The sequence below is a fragment of the Nansenia antarctica genome, assembly GCF_963989245.1.
Source record: "Nansenia antarctica genome assembly, chromosome: 20".
In the NCBI taxonomy this organism is placed as follows: domain Eukaryota; kingdom Metazoa; phylum Chordata; class Actinopteri; order Argentiniformes; family Microstomatidae; genus Nansenia; species Nansenia antarctica.
The window spans coordinates 4,768,775-4,780,472 of NC_137693.1; the positions used below are offsets into that span (position 1 = coordinate 4,768,775).

General features: G+C 42.3%; 1 protein-coding gene across 1 annotated transcript; it reads right to left on the reverse strand.

Moving 5' to 3' along the window:
• Window positions 1-85: 85 nt before the first annotated feature.
• On the reverse strand, window positions 86-9,876 carry LOC308174301 (multidrug and toxin extrusion protein 1-like). The gene is made up of 17 exons (XM_080549380.1): window positions 9,614-9,876; window positions 8,754-8,855; window positions 8,513-8,581; window positions 8,009-8,157; window positions 7,687-7,729; window positions 7,489-7,533; window positions 6,913-7,010; window positions 6,690-6,787; window positions 4,445-4,558; window positions 4,130-4,197; window positions 3,104-3,212; window positions 2,835-2,910; window positions 1,951-2,020; window positions 1,709-1,841; window positions 1,471-1,565; window positions 1,273-1,339; window positions 86-1,173 (listed from the first exon to the last, which is right to left on the reverse strand). Exons 1-17 carry the CDS (start codon window positions 9,806-9,808, stop codon window positions 947-949), a joined length of 1,758 nt encoding a protein of 585 aa, XP_080405506.1. The 5' UTR covers window positions 9,809-9,876; the 3' UTR covers window positions 86-946.
• Between the last annotated feature and the right edge of the window lie 1,822 nt (window positions 9,877-11,698).

An 11,698-nucleotide genomic window follows, 5' to 3' on the forward strand; every position in this document is an offset into this window, starting at 1 on the left:
TAAACAAGAAAATAAAATGGTCATGTGTACAGTACATTGTAAAACTGAGAGAGACTTTACTAAATCCCTTTAGTTCCTTTGGTTTGAGAATAACATTACACTGACAATGTAAAAAGGTATCGACACCTTTTTCACTGACTTTGGATGAAAAAAAGGAATCGTTTTTTTCACATACAGTAGAATGGATGCAGTCCTTAAACAGAATTTTTTAAAAAAACAGCTACACATGTTTCCTATCTGCAACACTACTTCTGAATGTGTCGCTGTATTAACAACAAGATAAAGCATTAGGTCTAGCATTATGACTGCCAATGGACCCCTGGCCCGATTACTTTTCTTGCGATGACTGATGGATAGATGATTCACTTACTTAGACAAATGTATTTGTTGTAAGTCGCTTTGGATAAAGGCGTCTTCTAAATGCCCAAAATGTAAACGTAAATGTAGCTAGGTGTCAGTTTGGACTGCCAATAATTCCAGCATGTGGATGCAAAACCAACATTGATATTTCACATTTTATTATAATATATACTGTATGGACAGCCCCTGAGGCTGGGGCAGATTACATCGTCATAATACATTACCCTATAACAACAGTGAACTCTTTGGTTAACTACATAAACCGTCGCTCATACAGTAGGTGAGGGTACATGCATGAGTTCAACTCCTGGCCTACAGCTGTCTGTGTGTGCGCATGTGCATCTCTTATTAAATACATGAGGCTCTACTCTCAGAGGCAGACAGACCACTGATTTGTGTGTCAGACATTTGGCTTAAATACTGAAGCTGACCACACTGTGTGTGTGTAGGTCAGGGCGGAGAGTGTTCATCTAAAGCTGCTTTTAGATAATGATGGCTCCAGTGCTAAAGTCAGTCCATGTCAAAAATCAGCTATCTGACTGACTGACTGACTGACTGGTCCAGGGAGGTGGGGGGCTGGGGAGCCTCATGTATGCAGGTACGTATGGAGCACCTTGTTGATGACGATTCCAACAGCCAGGATGAGGAGCATGATCAACGCAGCCAGCCCACGTCGAAGAACCAGCTGATTGACTGACAGGACCACGCCCACTGTAGTGACTTTGGCTCCGCCCTGCCCTGAACCCGACCCCTCCGGGTCTGTGTTCCCCTCCCCTAAGCTCATCTCGCTGAACGGGGGGTCTGGGGAGGAGCCTATAACGGAGGGGAGGCAGAGAGAGAGAGAGGGAGAGGTTTTAAGAAGATTCTGATTTCCAAAGTCATTTGCAGAAATTTCTGGATTTTTTTTTTTACCATCTTTGTCCGAACAAAAGGCCTCTTCTTTTCCCTCAGAAACCTGCACTCCTGCCCTCACCAGTGCCTGATTAGAAACAGTAGCAACAGAGCTGTTTGGACAAAGGTGTCAAGGCTTCACGACAGAGAAGCAAACAACTAGAACAATATCATCATGAATGACTGCAGCATGCAAGATCTGAAGAAGATTGTGTTCACCTCTTCAGTGGCTTTCTTCCAGTCCAATCTACACAGGAGGATGATATAGAATACGATTTGTACAATGACGCAAATGACGAGGCCTGTCCATAGACCTGCAGGACAAAATAGAAAGAGGGAGTCAAGCGGAGTCCACTTTTAGAACCAGGCCTTTAAAACAGTCCCTAGTGGTCAAACAAGGAGGGTTACAGTGGCACTGAAGCAGGAGGTAAAAAGACACGGAGCTCTGACTGCTCACCTATGATGCCCATTTTGACAGGAAACATCAGAGATATTCCGATGGGGAAGCCGATAAAGTAGAATCCGACCAGGTTACACAGGGCACCTAATATCTGCTTCCCTACTCCCCTCACGATACCGCCCGTCACAGCCTGAAGGAAACACACATAGACACGCCCCCGACCATCACACTCACATCCACACACACACACGCTTTATCATTATGATTACATCACCATTGCAGTCACGATGGGGCCTCACCGCTATGGCATCAATCACATGGAAGAAGCCATACATGACCATGACCTGAGCAACCCTCTGAACGATATCCCTGGAAAACAAAAAAGAGATTGAAATCATAGCTCACATCACTGTTGATTTGAATTCTCTCCTTGCAACTAGTGTTGATTCAGACCTAAGACGCTGAGGGAACAGAATTGAATAGCTCATTTGTAGTGTATGCCTGTTGCTAGGACACTAGCACACTCTTCTAGTGTAAGTAAGTAAGTAAGTAAGTAAAGTAAGTAAGTAAGTAAAGCTTTATTTATATAGCACCTTTCATACAAGAAATGCAGCTCAAAGTGTAACAGAGAGAGGATTATAACCCAGGTCTCTCGCATGGAAGACCCAAGCATCTCCCTTTAGGCCAATTTGAGATCTTCAAAATCTAAGGGCGAAACTTAGTTTAGTGGAGATATCTTGAGCAGGTTTACTCATACACTTGATCATTCTGTCAGTCAGGATGACAATGTTGCAGGTTAGCAGTTGTGGGGAGTATATGGCCACTGACCAGAGGTATCAGGTAACAGGTCGCACACAAACCAAGTTTTGTAACATTTTGTCAAAGTAAAAGGTTAAAGGGATAGTTCACCAAACGACAAAACTACATATTTCTTTCCTTATTTTGTCAGCTGTTAGCATGTTGGAAATATCATGCCGAAAACATTGATAAGTCATTTAAATTAAGTTGTTGAGTCTTTTCATATAATTTGGTGATTCAGGCATGGCATTTATTTTATTTATTTGATAATAATAGCATAGGCTAGGCTAGGTAAACAAACCCAAAGCATGGATTGCACTTTCACCTGAAACTGATTGAACGATCCCTCCAACAAATCTTGTCCCGTGCACATATCTCTACTCACTCTTCTGAGGTGAAGATGTATCCAATCACATCTTTAGAGACTCCAATAACCATACCGACAAAACACGAGACTATAACTGGAAAGGGAAATAAGTACAGTATGTTAAAGTCAAAAACATCATAGAAACATCATATCATGGTAGTAGGCACTGGGTTTTATGATTTTGTGTCAGGTTATGGTTGCATATCATAGTGTTTCTGCAGTACAGGAGTCCGTCAGGACTATAACAATAAGTTTAACCTAGCGAAGGGGACGTTAGCAGCTCGTACTTGTGCAGATGCAGGAGACCTTGCCGGCCAATATGGCCTGCTCTGTGTGTCCACCACCCAGAGCGTTCCCCACCCTCACACTGGCAGCTACCGAAAAGCCTAAAGGGAACTGAGAGAGAGGACGAGAGATTAGTCGAGATTAGTACATTTTCACATCTTTGAAGATAGAGACCGACTTTATTTTCTTTGACCCCTTTTACAGGACATTGACTGGTACTGTAGATGCACCTGTTATTTTCAGAGAGTTAACTATGAAGTGAACCGTGTCTTTACAATGACTGAACATTGGGCCAAAACTCAGAGGCTAAGCGGCAGCTTCCCTCACACTTCCCCCAGGCGATCAGGTTCATGAACAAGCCCACTGCAGACAATTGACTATCATCCCCAAACACACCCCATGTATACGGACTATGAAAACCTTAAGCTCACAGCCACTTTACTACTGAACTATCTATTATTACTAGTTGCACCACTAGTGTATCCTGTCTTACCTGTACTATTGTCACCTTTATCTTGTATTATGTCTTGTGCTGCAATGTCAGGAACCAAAGCCTAAGAATTTTACTCTCTTACACTTGTAAAACGTTACAGTAATGTGTAATGTGACTTAACAATAAACTTGAAACTTGAAACATTGAAAATGTTGATATTTGTTTATCTTAAACTTATTTTATCTTTCTGTTCAACCTGTCATGTACCCCTTTTAACACTAGAACAGAACCATGTGAGTAAATATTTTGTTATATCTTTGCACTCAATCAAATTTCAGGACCCTCCTTTCATGACTTTACCTAGATATGTGCGTTCTACCACCCAGTATCAGGATAAGCTAGTATAAAGCTATTTTGCCGTTTTTCTGTGCAGGAGACAGGCTAATTTACAAGCTGGCCAACCAGTGGTTGTTGTGTGTAAGTAGCAGCTTTCCATTGTAAAGACTATGGACATTTTGATCCCCGAGGCGGCTCTTATAGTAGGTAAAATAGGCATGGCTGTCCTAGTGTTAACAGATGCACCAGAGGGACTTACCATGTAGAAGATGGTGGCCAGCTGGTACACAACAGACTGAGCACCCAACTCCATCTCACTGATCAGACCTGAGGAACGGATGAAGGAAAAGCGTTAAGCTCGATACCACCTGTTCTTTCACTGCCATGCCCCCCATGCCTCCCTCTGTGTCCCCAACCCACATGGAACAACATGGAACAATGGAACAACAACTGGAACAACATGGAGGTGTCCAGTCTCCCGGGAAAAAACATTAGCGTAGACTCAATAGAGTAAAAACCTACTTCAATATCAATGCAGAAACCGAAAATAGTCACAATCAGAGTGACCTCTGACCTGCCAAGAATCCTCCGATCTCATAGACCCACCACTCCAGACACAGCATGAGCATGCTGGGAATAGCCAGCATGATGAAGGGGCCCCACTCTTGCAGGCATTCACGCGACCAACCTAGGGATCAGAGGGTCATGGGTCAAATATAAAAAAACACACAAAGTAAAGGTAGCGAGATGGGCACAATAGGACTTGTAAAACTAGAAGGCATGACTAAATATGAATACAAATGTATCAGAGTGGTATGGTATGCATGGTGTGGTATGGTATGGCACGTCTGTCCACCATGGGGTTTAGAGCCTTCAGCCGCTCCGCCCCTCGCCTCTGGAACTCCCTCCCCCCCGACATCAGGAACATTGACTCTATCATCTCATTCAAAACCCACCTCAAAACCCACCGGTTTACACAGGCATACCCGTGTTGATTTACTTTTCCCGTGCTGCTCTGTTGCTGGCTATGTTTTATACTGTATATTTCTATGTATTTTGTGTTTTGAATTTTGTGGCTGTTTTTAGATTTGTTGTTGTACGGCGACCTTGAGTGCCATGAAAGGCGCCATATAAATAAAATGTATTATTATTAAAGACTCCCTTGCCCTCTGTCACTGCAAATGACATTCTGCATTCCGTTGTGCTCAAATGTGGGTTGGGAAGAGTATTGGAAGTGTGTGCTATGAACTTGCATAGAATCAAAAACAGACATCTTCTCCATTTCCAGAAGATCTTCAGAGGCTGCTTGACTCTGACCTGGTCTGCCCTCTCCCTGCAGCCCCAGTGCTGTGTCATTCACTGTGCTGTGACCTCTTCTCCACAGAACGTTACACAGTTACACAGTGAAACATTGCCAGTTTAATATTACACTGGAACATCACCTGTTTTGTATTACATACAGGAACATCAGTATGAGTGTGTGCAGTACCAGGTGATAGTACCATATGGGGAAGTGCTTGGCTTAAAGGGTGCAGGAATGTCATCCTTGTTAAATAAGATGTCTTGCAGCTCCAAAAGTGTTAGGTCAAGCAATAGGTTTATTGTCCGAGCAAAATAGTACTGTACGGTATACAAAGTATACCAGGTAATGAACGGCAGCCCAATTACAACTACTTGTTTGAGAGACACACATTTTAAACAAGAGACCCCGAGAGTGTAACCACCTGAGGGGACAATCAATAGTAGCGTCTGTATGTTAATAAGATGAGCAAAACAATGGTAGTTTATGCTTATCATATCCAGGAAAGCAAGTCATCAATCAAGGGCTTGGTTAGCCAAGAAGCCATGTCATTGATTTAATTTTCAATTTGTCAATAGCCTTACGGGCCGAACACACCACAAGCGGCAACCTCCGCAGCGAGTGTGCTTTTCATTTCTGCGCCCATGTTAACGGGTTAGAGCAGCATCTCAAGCGTGTCTCACGCTGGGGCGCTTAGGTGGCGTAGCGGGTTAAGCGCTGACCATGTACCGGGTCCCCGGTTCGATTCCGGCCGGGGACATATCCTGCATGTCATCCCTCCTCTCTCTCTCACCCATCCTTCCTGTCTAAATCTTCACTGTAACTGTCAATAAAAAAAAATGAAAATATGAGTGGGACTGCCCCACTCAGAAAAAATAACTTAAAAAAAAAATTTGTGTCTCACGCTGGCTGCCGCGACACGCCATCTAGAGATTAGGACTCTTGCCTATTTTTCCCAGCGCGCCGCGGAAGGCAAAGGCAAGACTGTACAAAGATAGGGCTGGCAGGGGCGCTTAGGTGGCGTGCGGACTAAGCGTTGACCATGTAACCGCAGGGTTCCCGGTTCGATTCCGGCCGCGGACATGTCCTGCATGTCATCCCTTCTCTCTCTCTCACCCATCCTTCCTGTCAAATCTCTACTGTCTCTATCACAATAAAAAAAGTAAAATATGAGTGGGACTGCCCCACTCAGAAAAAAAGAAAGAAAAAAAAGATAGGGCTGGCAGTAGCAGCTCCGCAGTTAGAGCCACAGAAGACACGCTGCCAGTAGGGAAGCTGCAAGCGTGAGAGCCACAGTAGTTCCACCACGTACGCACGCTGCGTGTACACAGGCGTCCGGTGTGTTCGGGGCCTTAGACAGACACTTCTTGTGAGGCTGGTAAACAGAACCTCCATTATCCTAATGCCCGTAGAGTCATAATCAACTTAACCTCCTTACCCAGGGATAGCTTGTCAAAATGATATAACTTGTTTCTCCTGATCTGGAAAGAGAGTCTGTGGGTCAGGATATCGTACTCACCATCCCAGGTGGCCTTGTGCAGCCCATTCCAGCTGATGTACACATACAGGAACACAGCCAGGGAAAACTGGGAAATGGAGTTGGCAGCTGCAGAACCACTGAGATATGGTCAGGTCAGGAGGTAGGGACAGATGTCAAGCTTGGTTGTATAGACGTATATAGCATATTTATAGAAGTGGTCCATAAACAGTGTTTTGTGATGGTCATAAAAGTGCACACTCACGCTACGCCCAGGTCCAGCTGAAAGAGGAAAATGTAATTGATGATTGCGTTCAGAACGTTTCCTGCTGCTCCAGTAATCACCTGTGGCCATATGATACCCTGCAAGGCAATGCACAACATTGTCTCAACGTTACCATACATAAATAAGTATTGGAAAGCACTTTGTCAACTTTTAGCTCTACACTCCAACAGTTTTTAATTAAAATCAAACAATTACTATGGGATTAAAGTAGAGTTTGTTCAGCTGCTCAGCTTAATGTTGTTGTTTTTTCAGATTGGGCACACCATTTAGAAGTACGTTTTACTATCTGAAAATAGAAAACATTCAATTACTCAAATTCAAACTGTTGGACTATAGAGCTAAAAAAAAAGATGCTTCATTTGAAGACAAAAAAAGAACACAAAATACATTTCCAATACTGATGTTTTATTGGACTACCAACCAGTTGCCTGGCAACATGCTCAGTTGGTATAATGTAAAGGAACTATTTAGTGTTGTGGCCAATAGAACATTTCCCCCTTTATTGGTGCCACTCTTCCTCATAGAACACTCTGGCCTTGTGGTAATATACTGTACCTGATTCTGGAGATATCTGGCCTGCAGCTGGTACATGAAGGAGGCCTGTGGAGATAGCGACAATAAGACAAAGAATGAAAACAGACCAAAACTTCATTGAGGAGAATTGTTATCTACCTAGACAGCGATAACTCAATAACCCAATGAATAAAGCAGTGACGTGACCCGTTTTATGGTCTTAGAGCCGAGGGAACTCACCGGCAGAGCAGGCATGAAGATCATCACATACAGCTGAGAGAGCCTGATGGGTGTACACACACAGACAAACAGACATACAGAACATACAAATGAGCATTGCCAGCCACCGGAGTATTTCATCATGTGTTAAGATGCTACTGTGGCACTTGGCTGCCATCTGTTTGCTTGACATTGTTCAACAACAACTGTGTGTGTGTGTGTGTGTGTGTGTGTGTGTGTGTGTGAATGTAAGTATGTATGTGTGAATGTATGTATGTATGTATGTATGTGTGTGTGTGTGTGTGTGTGTGTGTGTGTGTGTGTGTGTGTGTGTGTGTCTGACCTGGCGACCTCTGGGCTCTGTCTGACTACCAGCAGGATGGGTTCAGTGTTGATGAGGACAGCCCAGCAGGGGAAGCAGGCCAGCAGCAGGATCAGAACCCCCCTCTGGAGAATCACCCCCACGCGCTTTAGATTACCGCTGCCAAACGTCTAGATAAGACACAGATACACTGGATCAAAATCCCTGCTTTCTCATATTCCGATTCAGATTCAGACTCAGATTCAGATTCAGATTCAGATAACGTTTATTGCCATTATGCATACACATATAGGAATTTGGCTTCGGCGTTACAGTAAGTGCGTTTATACTTTTTTCACGTGTATACATGAACAAAAACAAATGCAAAAATCAGGACAACACAGAACAGACAACAGTGCATTGGATAGTGCTACATATATAAAGTGCAGTGCAGAGATCCCTGTTTGAATGCAGCATAGTTAGAATAGGTCACACCACCAACAACCAAACGAGTACACTTGTTCAGTCATGGCCACGGAAAGTTACCTGAGATATGAGTGTGTCGCAGGCTGAGGACAAGCCACTGCCAATGGAAATACCAGTGACATTGATCACCTGGAGACATAACATACATGAACATTACACCAAGCAGGGACATTGGGGCTAGGAATATATGGTATATAGGTCATGTCAAGGATCTGCAGATGAATCATTAGAAAAACATAACTCAGAGAGTAAACCAGGAACATCCTTCTCTGCTACAGTAGTAAAGGCGTTTTCTCCTCACCGCAATGGCCAGAGCAACTCCTGCCAGCTCCGATCTACCCAGGTGACCGCAGAACACAGTGCTGACAAAACTGATCGAAAAGATCATCAGCTGTGAAATGACCTAAAGAGAAACATATTGCATGTCAGAAAATAGTAATCGTTAGCTACCCCACCTCAGGCCCCTTCTACCGCCATTACCGCCCCCCCTTCTACCGCCCCCCCCCATGGTCAACCGCCCTCTGCTCAGTGTCATTGCAATCCACTGACACTACCATTTTATTTTATTTTTTTACCATGTTACTGTTATTATTTATTAGTTTATCACAGTTTTATTTTCTTACTATGCTCCTCTTGCTGTATTTTTAAATAATAATGTATGTAAAGCACTTTGAATTGCCCCTTGTTGTATGAAATGTGCTATACAAATAAACTTGCCTTGCCTTATTTACTGTCATTACTTTTAGTGCTTATATTTATGTTTACTTTTTATACTATATTGTTGATGTTGATTGATGTTGTAGATCTGCTCTGCCTCAAGCATTTTGTTGCATATCGTATACTTGTATATGATGTAATGGCAAATACACTTTAAACCACAGGCCAGTCATCAGTAGCCTACAGTAGTAACTATTATGATCATTATTATCATTAGAATGAATACTATAATTATCAGTAGTATTATACTTCTTATAACTATGTCATAATGATTATTGTTACTAACTATCATCATTATTACAATGCTATTATTCATATTCTTATTATTATTCCCACTACTATCAATACCATTATTATTACTATCATTATGTATAATGTGGAAGACAAAAACAAACAGGATTTTGTCAAATTGAAGTCGGTGCGGTTTATATGCCGGGTGCTTACCACTGGTCCCGCTAGTTTTAGGAGTTGGACCGTCTCTTCTTTGGAACCAGCCGGTAAACAGTTACTCAAGGATCTCACACAGCTGCCGCACCGCGTCTGTGAATCTACAGTAGATTCGGCAGTAGAAGCCTGGTCGTATTTGGCTTGTCCGTTCACCCCGTTAACGGAGACCGGTTTGTTTGCAGAATTGTCCATTATGCGAGAGAGCGAATGAGGTTTTACCGTTATTTCTATGATCAATGGGTCTAACTAACCGAGGTCAGAGCGGCAGTGTCTTGTGCGGTCCTTTCCGACTGAAGACTAACGTGAACAGTTCTTGAGTTAAGTTACAGCTACTAAATAAATCAACCAGTGGCACACGTGTTGAAGTTTTGGGAGCATGCTGTAACTCCACCAATCAAACGATTTCTGGGGGACCAGATTGCATAAAGTGGAGCGGGGCGGTTCTTGAAAGTTATATTGTCAGCGTGATACGTCGACTACATTCCGGGCTGTCCCGGTTCCTGTCCGGGGTGCGTGGGTGAAGTTTCACTCGATTCAAAGAGCCGCAGAGCTCTGAAAATAAAGCGAGAGCATTATAGGACAGTGGAATAAAGCGAGCGCATTGTGGAGAGTGGAGCCGAAAACATTGGCCACATGGTGTGTAGTGGTAATAAAGAGCACACTGTAAAAGCAATTGCATGTGCTTTCTAATCCCTACCCTGCGACTGGGTTACACTCCAAATAACGGACCAGCAAACCTACTGGAGAGAGAGAGAGGCACCTACGCCCATTATTATCACCATCAGTCACTGTGCTCTAATTGCTTTCTGCTTTTAAAGTTTGACATAATGTTTTTGTTTCCCAACGTACAGTATTATCTGTAGATGTTACCTTGTTGTGATGCATAATGTGACGCTTTAACTTTTCATCTTTTCTCTATGAGATGTTTATTTGATAGGATCCCATGGCATCAGCTAGGCTAATGAATGAAAATAGTATTTTTCATAATAGAACGGTTAAACAGTGTATTCCTCTCTTCCAGCTCAATAAGTCCATCACTCTAGGGTACTTTAAATAAATATACGGTTCTATAGGGTCATATCTCACACTACAGTAGGCTACACGTTACTGTTTTTAATAGAGAATTGTTGCCCCTTTAGTTGATTAAGGAAGAGAATAGGCTTATGTTGTACAGATAATGTAATAACATTGTAATCTGTATATGTAAATGTATAGGCTATCTCGATTTACTTGTATTTATGTATGTCAACTTTAACGCCTATGCTATGCTGTATGCTTGATGAGTGAACTATAACGTTCTACCTACACAGAGTATCATATTGACAATTGTCTTTTATAACCCAGATATCAGAGCGGTTTTGTTTCATAACTCAATTAGTTAAATTACATTTTTTATATTGGCAACCCAGAAGTGCCCAGGCTTATGACTGGACCACAGATAGAACTTTATATAAGTTCAAATGGGACTGCACAGACTTTATAGTTATACATTGATTTCCTTCTTAAAAGTATGTTTTATTATTATTATTATTATTATTATTATTATTATTATTATTATTATTATTGACTTTACTCACATGTAAACAATTGCCCAAAGAGCGGCTTTATGTGATTTACTATTTATTTTTTTGCAAAATGTCAGATCTAATTGTATAGTTCTTACCTGTCGTGATTGATACGCTACTAAACATGGTGACCACTTATGAATGAATGAATGAATGAATGAATGGACTTTATTGTCATTGCTACAGTACAGGTACCAAACAACGAAATTTAGGAGGGGTGGCTCCCCTGGTGTTAGGAAAGGGAAGAAAAAAAAAACTTTTAGAAAAAGAATAAAATCACAAGAAGGTAAGGAGCAGGTTTACATAAATAAAGGCTATGTACACAATCCACTGTACTATACTGCACAGATAGTCAACTAGGGTTGTCATATTGCACAATAGTATTTTTTCACGTTATTTAAAGTGTCACAGTTTGCAGGCTTGAAATTTACATGTTTGTGCCTCAGCACTACACCTGATTTTTTCAGTCCAGCAGCTGCCATACAATCCGTCCAGACTGTCCAGGGCCCAGAACTTA